This window comes from Mesoplodon bidens (genome assembly GCF_964165515.1).
Source record: "Mesoplodon bidens genome assembly, chromosome: 18".
Lineage (NCBI taxonomy): Eukaryota > Metazoa > Chordata > Mammalia > Artiodactyla > Ziphiidae > Mesoplodon > Mesoplodon bidens.
The window spans coordinates 39518404-39532850 of NC_138175.1; the positions used below are offsets into that span (position 1 = coordinate 39518404).

The 14447-nt window shown below is 51.1% G+C and overlaps 2 protein-coding genes across 3 annotated transcripts; both read left to right on the forward strand.

The window, feature by feature from the left end:
• Nucleotides 1-259: 259 nt before the first annotated feature.
• On the forward strand, nt 260-8570 carry LOC308605604 (uncharacterized protein). 2 transcript variants are annotated; one of them, XM_081215809.1, is made up of 8 exons: nt 260-632; nt 1246-1414; nt 1946-2101; nt 2700-2811; nt 3221-3401; nt 6723-6863; nt 8108-8248; nt 8432-8570. In XM_081215809.1, the coding sequence occupies exons 1-3, from the start codon at nt 465-467 to the stop codon at nt 2038-2040; spliced, it is 432 nt and encodes a 143-aa protein (XP_081071935.1). In that variant the 5' UTR covers nt 260-464; the 3' UTR covers nt 2041-2101; nt 2700-2811; nt 3221-3401; nt 6723-6863; nt 8108-8248; nt 8432-8570. The 2 variants fall into 2 exon arrangements, with proteins under 2 accessions (XP_081071935.1, XP_081071934.1); XM_081215808.1 differs by lacking the exons at nt 2700-2811; nt 3221-3401; nt 6723-6863; nt 8108-8248; nt 8432-8570 and adding an exon at nt 2243-2547 and having other exon boundaries at nt 1931-2101.
• On the forward strand, nt 3550-5249 carry LOC308606516 (uncharacterized protein; the record flags this gene model as incomplete). The annotated part of the gene is made up of 3 exons (XM_081217455.1): nt 3550-4358; nt 5014-5067; nt 5177-5249. The coding sequence occupies exons 1-3, from the start codon at nt 3943-3945 to the stop codon at nt 5247-5249; spliced, it is 543 nt and encodes a 180-aa protein (XP_081073581.1). The 5' UTR covers nt 3550-3942.
• Nucleotides 8571-14447: the final 5877 nt, after the last annotated feature.

Consider the following 14447-nt stretch of genomic DNA (forward strand, 5'->3'; position numbering starts at 1 on the left):
TGAGGGGAGTGAGGGGAGGGCGGTCTTCCATACCCCATCTTTCCATCTGTCCCACTGCTCTCGGGTCCCTTCTGTCCTCCCTTTTCCCCTGCCGTTGTCAGGGGAGTTCTGTCTGGACCCTGGCCACGCTGCGGGATCTGGGGCCGAGCACACAAACCAGAGGGAGAGAAGTGGTGAGGCTGGGCCGAGGGGTTGGGGGCAGTGTGTCCTGGTTGCTAGAACCAAGCCTCTGGTGTCTGGTCCACGGAGAGGACCCGAAATGGCTTTGCACCTCAGGAGGGCGATCCAAACACAGCCTGTGCTGCCTGGTGAGTGGCGTGGAGGCCCAGGAGGAAGCATTAGTGGCAGGGGAGGTCGCAGGCGAGGAGGAGACAGAGCACATCCTCTCACAGCTCCCTTTGCTACGAAATGCCCGGTACCTCCTGTGAATCTCAGTGTCCATCCCCAGGTGTTGGTCAGAAACGATGGGTATATGGACACGGCAGCGCTTCCCATGGTGCCTCGTGAGACCACGTGAGACCAACAGAAGCTTCCAGACAAGCAGCTGCTGGGGTGCTGCCGAGGCTGCGAGCAGGCTGGCGCCTGGGGAGGGAGAGCCGGAGGGAGTCCTGCTGGCCCCGGAATCAGGAGCAGTCAGTCAGTCACGTTGCTGCTTTCAGGGGCACGAATTGGGGGCATGAAGGGAATGGGGCCAGAGCAGCCGCGGGGGAGGGTCTGTGAGCAGGAGAGACACGGCAGGGATGCGTCCCCGGACAGCGGGCGACCCTGGACAACAGCAGCCCCACGATCCCCGAAGGGCCCCCGTGCTTTGTGGCCCCTGTCGACCCATCTCTGTGAGATTCTGCCTGTGACCCCCCGAGCTCCCCAGCCCCATTGCTGTGGAGCAGGGTCTCTGCTGCTTGAAACCACAAAAACCTTTGCAGTCCTGGAGCTGCCCCTGCTCATGTCAGGGAAAACTTTCAGGGCAGTAAGAGTTTCTTTGATATTCGTACTTTAGTTTCCCAGAGTCTTCATATTTTCCCTGATTTTGCTGCCGTGTGTCCCTGAAACCCTCTGTTGTCTCACGGGGTGGGCTTTCTCCGTCACAGACCCCTCAAAGGCCTCCCGCCAGGTGAACGTGGGCTTGTCACTCGGCTGCACAGTCTCCACGGGGCCCCTTGTCCCACTCTTGCTGTCCCCAAGCTGGGTCTAGAGAAGGCCCATCCCAGCGAGAACCCACTTTCTGGCTTTATCTCTCGTCCCAAGGACCGGGGAGTCTTCCAGCCTCGGAAAGAGCCCTCAGGGTGTCCTGCTTCAGTGCTCACGGCAGAGAGCTCGCGTCCTCACAGGAGGCACTTCAGCTGGGCACATGCGTCCCTGCAGCTGCACGTGACTCGTGACCGTGCTCCCAGGGACGGACCACGAGGGCTGATGGGTGAGCTCCTGCACCACTTGCCTGAAGGCACTTTGCCCCCCAGCCCCTTCCTTCTCCCCACTCGGGGGTGGAGTGTGGGCCTGGCCACGAACTTGCTTTGACTGTGGGTGAGGGCGTCCTAGAGTGCGAGCACGGAGGGGGACCTGGGTCCCCAGTGAGGCCACCCAGTGAAGTGAGGCTTCGTCTGGGCCTCGGTTGGGCTCGGAGGGTATGGCCGAGGGTCTGCTGGACAGGACACCACATGTAGAGGGCCCTCAGCCTCATATTGATGACAGCAGTGACTGTGCTGAGAACTTCCTGTACCAACCCAACAGCAGGGGAAGTGGAGGCTCCAGGGCTTCATGGTAACTAAGTGCAGAGCAGCGACTTGACCGAGCTGAGCTGGTGGCTTGGATCCTGCATGCTTAACACTGGAGTGACAGGACCTGCTTGTTCGCTCTGCTCAGCTCTTCTTGCCACCTTCTCCTCCACCCCACACCCTTATTTTTGCTGCAAGAGTCATGCCTCTTTCTTTAGTTTGTGTCTTTGCAGCTAATATTTGCGGTAGAAAATGTCTACTCCACCATCAGAAGCCGGCATCTCATGTAATCCTCAGCCTCTTCCACGACCGTAGGGCTGGTTCCTGACACCCAGCTCTGCCCACCTCCACCTCTGCAACCCTCACGTGTGGTACCTGCAATATAACAGGTGCTTAAAAAATGTTTCATGAATAACTTCAGGACTCAGTGGTTGTCTGACATATTTAGAAAAGGAGTGGCCGCCCCTATTGCCGGCAACCCTGAAACCCCGCAGGAGACACAACCTAGTGTGGTCCCTTCTCTCGCCCAGGGGAGCGTCACACCAGCCGCCCTGTCTCCCTGCCTGTAACAAACTCACCGTAAGGAGGCTCGCTGGCCCCTGGGCCAGTGATGCTGTGAAAACCCGGCCTTGCACTCATGAGATTTGGTGTGAAGACAACACAGAAACAGAACCAGCAAAGAAGGGTCCTGGTCAGGAGTCAGTCCCTCTCCACAGTGACCCTGTGAGACCCAAGCACTCCCTCTGCTAAGCCTGCTCCGACTGTTTGGGAAGGGGCCCTTGTGACTCCCCGGGCAGCAGGTGGGAGGGATAACCCAGTCTCTCTTCTGCCTCCTGAGACCAAGGTGGGCATCGGGGAAACAGCCACACCTCCAACGGGGGTTCAGAGAGGGTGTCCCGAAAGGACAGGGCCTAGCCGTCCAGTGAGGCCAGGTCTTGTCCTCACCGCACTGACCTGCTGGAGGGTCTTGGGTTTCCTGTCATCCAGCACTCCCTCCGCCAACCCCAGCCTTCAGCGTCTTGGGAGCCCCTCGCTGGCAGGCCCCCCGGGGGCAGAAAGCCGCACAACCACCGAGAAGGAGGATAAGCACGCAGGACAGGTGAGACCAGCACTGAGTGTCCTATGTCCCCTCTGCTCCCCAGGGAGCACCCCAGCCCCGGGCCAGCCATGGCCTTTGTCCTCTTCGGTAGTGTCTTTGCAGTCAGTAGTCCCAGACACCTTCCTCTGGAGGGGAAGACGCAGTGACCGCGGGAGGGGTGAGGGCGGGGTGTGCTTTAGCCCTAAACCCGGGAAGCTGCAGAACTTCCTTGAGCCCCGAATGCACCACATGGGTAAACCTGCAGCAAGCCAGGCCAAGATCTGGACAGATTCTCTCTGGAAACACTTTTCATGTCCAACAAGAGAAGGTCTGTTAAGCCCCGCTCCGACCCCGGGACGTGAGGCACGTTGTAACCATGGAAACTGAAGGGAAGGCGTTTGAGAAGCTTCTTCCTTGGTGTCTCCCCCAGTGGCCCCTGAAGGTACTGCACCCGGAGGAGAAGCGCTCGCTCGTCTCCTCACTTAGGGCCAGGCGGTGCCCACCCCTCACAGCCCCTGCTGCCTGCCTGCTTCTGAGTTGCATGGAAGCCTACCGGTCACGAGGCCAAAGCGGGCTCGTCTTGGTGAGCAAAAACAGAGGCCGGTGACAAGGTAAGATGGGGGCTCCAAAGATTTTGTAGAAGAAAAACATGCACGTGTGTTCCTGTGTGTGTGCACATGTGTCTGTGTGTGGTGACCAGATGCTGTGTTAATTGGTGTTCCCTATACAATTATGAGTGGCTTTTATTTTCTGTACTTTCTAAATTTCTTTTTTTTCTAAACACCTGCATATTATGAGAAAAAAAGAAAACAAAGCTGTTGACATCGAGCACGAGAGCTTGCAAAATAAGACCTTAAAGTACATATTTCAGAATGTTACAGGAGTTTTCTCTGGGTGATAGATGAACGGCCTCCTACTTTTCAAAACGAACTTAAGAAAACCTCTTTGGTAAGTTTTCAGGGGCCTGAGCTTTGAGGACAGCGTCTGTGGGTGACACCCTCCCCACAGGCAGCTCTGCCTCAGGCACTGGCTGGGCCAGTGGCCGACCAGGCTGAGTCTGGCAGCCGAAGACCAGTTTACCCTCTGTGCTCCGCGCTCACCTGCTCAGCTAGGGTCCCGGTAGAGCAGCAGGCAGGTGGGGCTGGCACAGCCATGGGGCCACTGCAGTCAGAGCGGCACGTGTGGTGGAGGCTGCTGGTGTCCTGTGTGCCCGTCCAGGGCACCCGCAGTGTCAGGTGGAGGCCCTGCAGGCGTCCCGGGGACAGGACAGGCGCCTCAGCTGAGCCCAGCGCGTGTCAGGCAGCGCACATTCCTCCGAGCCCCCCTTCAGCATGCGGATCGTGGCTGCCAGCAGCTGCCGGTGGCGGCAGGGTGTATAAACCGCCAGCCCCGTTGCTAGAGGTGAGCCGAGACTGGGTGAGAAGCCGGAGTGCCTTTTTGTGCCTGAACTGTGGGGTCGCACACCATCGCCGCCACCACACAGGTCATCCATCTTCTGTGCAGGCCGCGGATGATGGGGGCCAGGGACTCGGGGCGTCTTCGGGGCTGGCGGCCTCACCAGGAGTGAGGTTTTTTGCCAGAGGGGAGGGGAGGGGAGGGGTCAGGCCTTGAACTGCTCAGCCTTGCAGGGGATTCTAGGGCCACCTCTGGTGGGAGGTGCCGGTGAGAGGCCCCTGGAAGTTTCTGGGGCCCCTCCCCCACAGTATTTCAGTCGAAGCCCCTCTGCCGGCATCACCCCCAACTCCGTCCCTGCCGTGGCCCCTGCTGAGAGCCGCAGAAGATGGAAAGTTTATGGTGCTTCTCTTCCCATAGGGAAACAAAGCCACAGACACACATGTTCCCTTAAAAAAGCATGAAAGAAAGGAGACAATAATAGTGGATGTTTGTTATTGACATGCACATGGTTCACGTAGAGATGCTTCACAAGCCTGCATGGGGAGGGGGACTAAGGGCCGTTGTTCGCAGTCATGGGGTCTGGGCTCCCCGCTTCGGCTCTGCTCACAGCGTGCCCCATTCTCCACCAGACTTCTCTTAGAAAAAGTGAGTTGAAGGATAAAATATTCAACAGTTAAGAATTTCAAGGTGGCGACACCGTTGCACTGAAGCACACAGGCCCAGGTACACGGCACGTGCATTAGAGAAGCTGCGGTGTGGGCTTCGAGTACACTGTGTACAGCGGGGCAGGAGAGGTTCCGAGACTCACGGGTGGCCTGGTTCCTGCAGGCGCGGCTCCAGACTCCGTTCTCAGCAGGTGTGGGTGAAAGCCGCCTTTCCCAGGTGACTGTGTGTGCAGAGCCTCCGGGGCTGCCCAGGCTCAGCGGGAAGGGCAGCGGTGGGAAGGGAGGTTGCCCGCACTGAGCATCCTGTCCTCTCACCTCCTCGTCAGGGCAGCCGAGTCTGCAGGTGAAGCAGCTGTGTCTGACCAGTGCCTGAGTGGCCCCTTCTTTGTCCAGCTCTAAAGACCTGGAAGACGTGGGCAGGGAGAGAATAACAAAGGGCGGGGCTTGCAGTCTCAGCCAGCCTCTGTGCCAGATTCTGCCTGTGCTTATCTATCAAACCAAAAGACTGGCACTCCCATCCCATTTTATAGATTAGAAAAGAGGCACAGAGAGGTTGAGCACCTTGCCCTAGGTCACACAGCTAGTGAGGGCAGAGCTGAGAATTGACCCACTATGGTTGGATCTGGAGTCCACATGCTGTGCTGACCCTGAGGGGACAGCAAAGAGAGAGCGAGGGAGACCAGATACCCCAGATTGAGCCAGGCACACAGGCATGCACACATTCATGTACGAGGTCTTCACCTTTGAGGCTACAGAAGTCAGAGGAAACCAGAGAGGAACGAGGAGAGGCCAAGGTAGAATGCCCTTCCAGGGGTTCAGTTCCTATGGAGACTGGGGCTGTGAGTATGAGCTCTCTGTGGCCCTCTTGGACCCCACTGCTTTCAGTGATAAGGGGGGAATGAGGTACACAGTCTGGGCTTCAGATTTGTATGGAGACAAAATTTATTAAAACAGGAGTCCAAAAAACCATGAAGGGGATTGGTATGAACATCTCCAGGGCAATTAAGAAACCGTCTGCTGTTTATCTACCTTCTCTCTTATCATGAAAGCAGAGGATCTATTTAACCAGTTATTTCTGTGCTCATCACACTCTTAGGGAATGTAAGGGGTCATAGACTTCCTTTGAAGCTCCCTCAGAGCTGAGGTATGTGGTGGCTACATTTATCCTCCCATGGTTAAGATGTGGTTTATTGGTAATGACTCCCTCACCCTCCCCGCAAACATAGGGCTTCTCCCCTGTGTGTGTCCTCTGGTGTCCGATGAGATGTGACTTACGACTGAAGTCTTGCCCACACTCCCCACAAACATAGGGCTTCTCCCCCGTGTGTGTCCTATGGTGTCCGATGAGATTTGACTTTTGACTGAAGTCTCGCCCACACTCCCCACAAACATAGGGCTTCTCCCCTGTGTGTGTCCTCTGGTGTCTGATGAGATTTGACTTTTGACTGAAGTGTCGCCCACACTCCCCGCAAACACAGGGCTTCTCCCCTGTGTGTGTCCTCTGGTGCTTGGTGAGACTAGACCTATCCTTGGAGCCTTGCCCACAGCCTCTGTACTTGACTTTTACAACTCTTGATACTCCTGCCCCCATAAGTAATTTTCCTGTGTCCTCTGGATTCACTTTCTGGCCTGTGCTGGGCCCTGCCTCCATCATTCTCTCATGTGCCCTAGAGCTCCCCATTTGTCCTTTGGGAGAGTAGGAAAAGGCCCTTGAAATCCTCCTCAGCCTTATCCTTTTCAGCAAAGGTTTGGACCTTTCCTTGACCTCTTGACCTTCAGGTTTGTCACTCCAGCTGTGTGGATCAGAATATTGCTGCTGCCAATTTTGATAGTCTGGGCAGGGATCCTGTGGTTGGACGCGGTCTCTTGCAGATGTTCTCGGGAGGACCTGAGACGGGTGACTGTGTTCCACGTGTTGGCTGAGGATTTTCTGACTGGAGAAGGCCAGAGAGCAGGAGCCACACGGATGGATCTTGGGCTTTGGGTCTGCTGAAAGAGGAAGCTTGTGGTCAGGTAGATGGTTTGTCTCCGGTAAGGCCTGAACCACTAATCATCTCAGTGTTGACAGCGCAAGCTCTGTCTCCCAGCAAGTGTGCCTTTACAGTCTACTTTTCCATTCCATTTTTACTCACTCTGTCTTCTTCAGAAATCCAGAAAGCCCGTATCAAGGGCCTTTTCTACCTGTGGCCCTGACTAGGGACCTTCAAGTAACATCAGAGGCAGCGTCACTCCTTATAGGAGGTGGAACTGCAGTGACCTTTGCCCACATACGAGTATCTGAAAAGTCCTATATCACTTTGTGACAGAGGGGCCACAGGTATTTTATCCTGTTGGGAGAGAACACTCTTGATGACAGGTGGAATCACCCCAAGTGACTTCCTACAAGGGGAAGGAATTTATTAAGTTAGGGGCACTCATCCTGGAGATGTCCAGATGTGGAAGGCAGGGTGGGGAAGTGGTTAGAGCTCCTCATTCACAGAGACATATTAGTTGAGCAGCCATTGTGTCTGAATCTCTGTGAGTACGTGGGATTCAGATTGGACAAGACCGAGTGGTCCAGGTCCCACTGACTAAAGGACTCTGGCTCCTGATGCCCCAATTAGGTCATGAATTGCTTCTCTCTCAGTTTTCCATAAAGCGGAAAATGAAAGTACGCCCTTCCTCAGAAAGCCTCACGAATATTCACACCTCATCGATTTCAGTCAGGCTTAGTCCGTTTAAAATGCAGTAGGAAGTCCTGTTTAAAAATACACCCCAGCTCCTGCCCTTCTTCAGCCAGTCCACTCTCCCCTCTCACCTGGAGATGAACTGACCTCTGAGCGGATTCCCCACTGCTGTCTCTTTCCAAAAAATGGGCCAAAGCATCACCTTAGAGCAGAGAACATGCCCCCTGCAGCTGAAAACCGCATGGTTTCATGTCACCCAGGGGGACCCCCATGTCTGTGCGTGGAGCACAGGCCCTGAGGCCTCCGTGTTCTGTCCAGCCTGCTTCCTCTCCCTCTGTGCTTCCTTCTCTGACCACCTGCATGGCCTCTCTTTCCTGCCCTGGTGCTGCGGCACTGGCCGTTCCCCTGCCTGGAACACTTTGCCCACAAATGCTGTCTCTGGAGAGTGCCACACCCCACCCCTCCACTCACATTGATCCAAGGCACTTTTTCTGGGCTACTTTTCCTCAAAGCACTAATTGCTGTCAGGTATGAGGCACGTACTGCTCTAGGGCAGTGATTCTGACCGTCCTGTTCAATCTCTATTTCCAGTTCGTGGAGCCCTGTCTGACACAGTGTATGAACTCGTGTGACAACGAACCGAAATGGTGACTGAATGCAAATCAACGTGTACACATATCATCTAGAAACATGGAGGAGATTAAGAAGAAACGGCTAAAGGTGACAGAGCTGGTAGGTGCTCGAAAACTTGTTTTTTTCCTCTAAGCCTTTCAGCCCTATATGATGTTATATATGTTTTGCATGAGGGATTAAAAAAATTAGAAGAAAAAATTTTAATATAAAAAATTTCCGTAAGAGTCAAAGGCTTATGGATCAATTTCTGAAGCATCTTAATTGAAATTTTACTGACTCCAGACTGGAGTTTACTCTGATCAACAGCCAGACCATGAAAGCTCCCCAGGAGTGCTTCTTGCTTTGCGTTGGAAGAGTGGTGGCGCCCACCTCTGCCCGCCGTCGCGAGCTGGCTCTTCCACCCGCTGCCCCACTGGATGCCGAGCTCCTGGCTGTACTCGTCCCTGTACAAGACCAGCAGTTCACAGCCCGGCCTGACCACCCGGCAGGTTCGGTAGAAGATCTGCCTGTGATACTGGAAGGCCACCAGGTTCTGCTCCTCCTCATCCCGGGCACAGTTCACATACCTGGGGTTGGGGCCAAGAAAGGGAAAGAAAGCGCAGCCGATGAGTTCCCTCCACCTGTCAGACCCGAGCCAGCTCCTTGCCTTCGCGGCCTGGTGCTGTCCCCAGCGGCCGCTGCTCCTGCTCGGGAACCTGCTGTTCACACCTTCGACCTTGTCCTGTGAATCCCTATCTCCAGATGCTGTTGCCCGTGCTCATCCAGGCCGGATTGCTTTTCTCTCCTTATGTAATTATCTGTTTTCCAAAGCCCAATTCCAGACCTGTCTCCACCTGGACTGGCCATAAAACTGGTGACCTCTGGCTTCTCTAAACTCTCAATGAAGTTCTGTTTTTATTCCGCAGGACTTGGTGCTTCTAGTTTAGCACACATCCCTCAGCACTCAGCCCCAGCCTACGTTCTCTCGAGAGGCCTGTCTCCAGTCTCCCCACGTGTATCCAGGGCCCCCCATTCACTTGCCTCCCCCTGTAGAAACTTGGAGAGAGCTCTCTGACTTAGCTCGAAACACAGAACAATAGTAGTTTATTCATTTTCTGCCTCCCCTGATGAAAGGAGGAGACCTTAGAGAAAGGGGCTGCTCACAACCATCCTGCAGTCCATTTGTTCCCTGGCTTCAGAACCCAGTTCTCATTGGAACCAAGGCTGGGAAGGTGGCCGCCCTCACAGACTAAAGGTCCCTCACGTCAGGTTATGCTGGTGCTGTGCACTTCTTGAAAAATAGGAAAATTATGATTAAATATTCCTAAAGTCAATTGCTTAATGTCTGTCTGCAGTGTGTCCTCCGTAAGGACATGGGTTATGTGATCTGTTTAAGTAATGGACTCCGTTTTCTAAACTGGAGCATAATAGTGAGTGTTTGATAAGTATTAATTAGGTAAAGAAGTGTTCCTGGTGAATCTAGACTCCTCAAGTTGTTTTCAAGTACCCCAATTTTCTTGAGCACAGAGACGTATTTTGAGGACACATACTATATTTTTATTTCCTATTTTCTGACATCTCTTGAAATGAAAGAGCATTGTATGGAGAAAAAAGAGGGACAGAAGATGTAAAAACCATTGAGGGGGGCAGTCTGAGAAGGAAAGGGACATGGGCTTGAGAGAGATGAGTGTCCTCTCTGGAACCTGGAAACCTACTGGACCTACCTCATCCAGTTGGCCCAGGACTTGTCCTTTCCATCCACATACTCGTAGCAATTTCTCCCTTTGGTGATCTGAGTGTCAGACAAAGAAATTAAAGGCTTTTTTTTTTTTTTTTTTGGTGGGAGGTAATAGAAGAATTATTTCACTCTGCTGTCATCAGTGCTCTTCAGCCGCATGGATGCAACTGCCAATCGTGAGCACACAATAAGCTCCTTAATCACCATCCTCACGTCTGAGTCTATTTGTCTGCTCAGGTCGAGGGCCCCGCACGGGAGGAGCTGCTTCTTTGTGCCTGTACCACCGTGCTCCCACCTGGCCTCTGATCTTTAAGTTGAAGTTCCGTGTTCATGCAAAGCGCAGTCAGTACACAGAGCTAACCGTGTGGTCCCCATCCACATCCTAGCGTGTTGAAGGTGAGGCCCCCCCACCCACAAAAGGGATGTGGAGGCCAGAGGACAGGGGAAGAGGTGGGTGTTTCTCACCAGCCAGGAGTATCCACTGTTGGCGGCCTCTTCATCTTCTGTGATCCGGCCCTCATAGGGGCCAAAGTGCAGACCCAACGGCAGATCGGATGCCTCGTTCCATACTCCAAGCCCAGCCTCAGGGATGCTTGATGGTCTGATACTTAATCCAGGGGGCAGAGCGAGGGCTGAGCGGTTGGGATGCCCCTTCTCCACTGCACTGTCCTTTACAAATGTAGGGGCCCCGTGAGCAGCACAGCTGTCAATGAAGAAGTTCTGACACTTCTCACAATCTGGAGGCGAGAGCAGCAGGGATTAGGGAAGTGCGTGTTCCTGGTCGTAAAGACCTTCAGAGAGAACCAGGGCGCTCATGTCATTTGGCCTCAATCCTGTACCCCAAGTCACTAGACAAAGGGGATGATTTGGGGACCAAATGCTAAGGTGAGATTATTGTAGCAAGACATAACAGCCTTCTCTGTACTGGGCCAGTGGGGTCACTCACAGAGGTAGTCCTCGTCCTGGGGCTCGCTGACCTCTTGGTTCACGTGGACCTTTCTTTCTCGTAGGCTATACATCTTCACTTCAATCTGCTTTGTTCTGCGTTCTAAGTTGGAGAAGAGTAGGTAAGCAAGGTTGGTGGGGTCTGGAGTGTTGGTCCCTGTTTTATCAGAAAATGTGAAATACCCTCCCATCAGATGATTGCCTGTCCTTCTGTACACTTTGGTTTTTCCCCCTTTAACTACTGGTTCAGAGGGACCGAGGCTCCACACTGACTACAGACGCCCAGTTCAATGTTAGCTTCCTGTTCTTCCCGTTATTAGGTTTAACTTCCCAACCTTTCTACTTAGAAAATGGTTCATTGACACATTTACTCATTCAGAAAATATTTGTTAAGGCACATTACATGTTAGGCATTGAGCAGAGGCCTTAACTAAGAAAGCATGGCCCCTATTATCACAGATGGATTTTTGAACAACGTGTATGTGTCAGTACTTTTATATTCAATTTAATGCTTTCAAACACTATACGAGTTATGTATCCTTATGTTCACTTTAGAGATTAGCAATCAGGACCTCAGAAAACATGTAAGATTTTCCCAAGGCCCCAGTGCTAACTTCAGGTCTCAGATCAGTCCAGCCTAAACTCACGCCTACCCCAAGTCCACCCCACACACCTAGGCCATACTAATCAGCCTTTCTAGAAAAATTAGAGGGACTAAAACCCCAAGTTATTTTCTCTTACCCAGCTTTTGTCTAGTGTGCCGTGCAGAGGTGTTTGCTGCTCCGGGAGGGGGCGCTGGTCCCTGGGCCTGCGCAGGGCCACTTGCCTTCTGCAGTTGCGCTGCTCCGGGCAATTTCTTCAAACTAGATTCATTACTTAATGGCACCGGGGGCACTGCCTTCAACGGGAGAGTCACACAGTAAAAGACAACATGCATTTCTTTAGTTCTTTAGGGCTTATGACGTGTTTTCACATGCATGACTTTAGTTAATACTTCAACAACCCTTGGAAATACCCGGGGCGGGTGGAGTCTGAACACTAGAGCATAAATAAAGGGCCTAAGTGGGTAGTGAATCAAGACTAGAACCCATATCTTAAGGTTCCTTCCCTTCAACTTTCAAATTTCTCGGTAAAAGTGAGAGCGAGGCAGGGAGAATAATTGGGAAGAATCAACAAAGTCTGGGAAAGAAGCCGAGGGGTAAGGGCTTATAGAAAAAAAAAGGGGGGTCTTCTATTAATTAGTGGACCTCTGATGGACGAGGAAATGTGGAAAAGTACAGAGGGGACAAAACACTTCTGGAAAATGAGGTGACAGAGCAGTGAGACTGGGAAGAGAAGAAAGAAATGGTATGGCAGAAACATATCTAGACACCAAAGAAAATGATGCTGAAAGCTGCAGGTGGCCATATCCTAGAGAGAATGTTTGGAATGAGAGTAGCTGGTTCCCATCGATTCTGCTTGAATGAGGCTGTACGACTAGCTAGTTCTCCTCAGTTTCCTGATCCATAAATTTGTATACATGCTAATTCATGACATGAAATTTAATAACGTTCACCAAGTTGTTTTGTGAGCTATTGATATTTAATACAGTGTGAATGTGAGAGTCCAGCCCTGCTATCAATTCACCCCCTCAACTGTCTGCCTATTTGAAATCTAGCTCACAGATACTATCTTCAGCACTCCCTGACCCTCTTACTTCTAGGTGAATGTTTAAATGTGGAGTCACTCATTCAGAAAACATCCAGGGGGCCCTCAGGGGCCTTGAGCTGGGCCTGGGACTTCTGTGAAGAAACGGGTATGGACCAGGCTCTCAAAGCTTGCAACGCAGGGGCAGGCTAAACAAATGATTCCAAACATGAGAGTTGCCTAATTAGAGCTCAGAGGAAGGAGCTGTTACTTCCTCCTGCAAGAATGAGCATTTGAAATCAGTTCCAGAGGGATGAGTTTCTGTTGAAACGCGAGTAACCTATATGAAGTCCTTAAGTTATTTTCTTATTTGTCATTTTTCAATTATCAAACTTGAAGCTAGTCAGGGCTGGGAGATGCTTCCTCTTATTAGAGTAGGAGGAGGCTCTGAGGTTGGGGATCCATCTCCTTCTTCGTCTCGGACAATCCACTCTACAAATTGCCTACAGATCTGTAAGGTTCCCTTAGTCAGATGGTCTTAGCATGTCACTCACTTTGGCGTAGCAGAAAAGAACTGAGGTTGAAATCATCCATCAGATGAATGATATAAAGATGTATGAATAAGACACTGTAAACTTTATAAAACTATGGAAGTTCTACTCAGCTTGTAAGTGTTTTAGAGAAGGAGCTTTGGATGAGATGGCACTACCAGTGATACTGTGATCTCAGGCATATAATCAAACATTTCTTTACCTCAGTTTCTTGATCTATTCAATATAAATGGTGATAGTTACACTACCTATAGGTACTACAGGATTGTTTTAAGGTTTAAAGTGAGTTTATTCATGTAAAATGCTTAAAATAGAGTCTGAAATATTATGAAAATAATGTGAAAATAGAACAACCTACTATTGTTGCTATTCTTATTAACTATAAAAATGATGATGATATCAGACATTGTGCTAAAGAACCATGAAAGGAAGCAGCAGTTTCTAGGATACTCTGTGTATTCTCCTATTCTTACCTTTGATTGGATCCATGAGGAAGGTTTTCTTGTCAACAGGATTTGGGAAATACTTACCTTCTGGTGTTACTGTGCTCCACTCTGAAGGCCACCCAAGAAGGTTTAACTAAAAGATGATGAGAAATCAGTCTTTTGGTTGGTAAATGTTTCCAAACTCTGGGCATCTGAATTAAGGACACAGAATTCTGAACCAGAGAGTGACAAGTACAAGGATTACCAAAGGGGGGGATGGAAAATGATTTCTGTATCATCAACGCCTATGCTTCCACTGGGAGCATCACATAGTTTTCTTAAAATTAAAAAAAAAATAGACAAAACCTCATCTGTGCTTCATCCTATGTTCATAAAGTATCTAATAAATTTACTTCATGACAAAAATACTCAACAAAGTAGGAATAGAAGGAAATTACCTCAATATAATAAAGGTCATATATGAAGAGTCCACCTCTAACATCATACTCATTGGTGGAAAAAGTGATCTCTTCTAAGATCAAGAAAAAAGGCAAGGATGCCCACTCTCACCACTTCTATTCAACATAGTACTAGAAGTTCTAGCCAGGGTATTAGATAAGAAAAGGAATCAAAAGCCTTCCAATTTGGAAAGAAGTAAAATTAGGTTTGTTCACAGATGACATGATTTTATGCGTAGAAAATCTTTAAAATTCCACAGAAAACACTGTTAGAACTAATAAAAGAATTTAGCAAAGTTGCAGGATACAACGTCAACACTCAAAAATCTTCCTATGCACTCGGGACTTCCCTGGTGGCGCAGTGGTTAAGAATCCACCTGCCCATGCAGGGGACACGGGTTCGAGCCCTGGTCCGGGAAGATCCCACATGCCGTGCAGCAACTAAGCCCGTGTGCCACAACTACTGAGCCCGCATGCTGCAACTACTGAGCCCGCGTGCTGAAACTACCGAAGCCTGCGCACCTAGAGCCCATGTTCCACAATGAGAGAAGCCACTGCAACGAGGAGCCCACACAC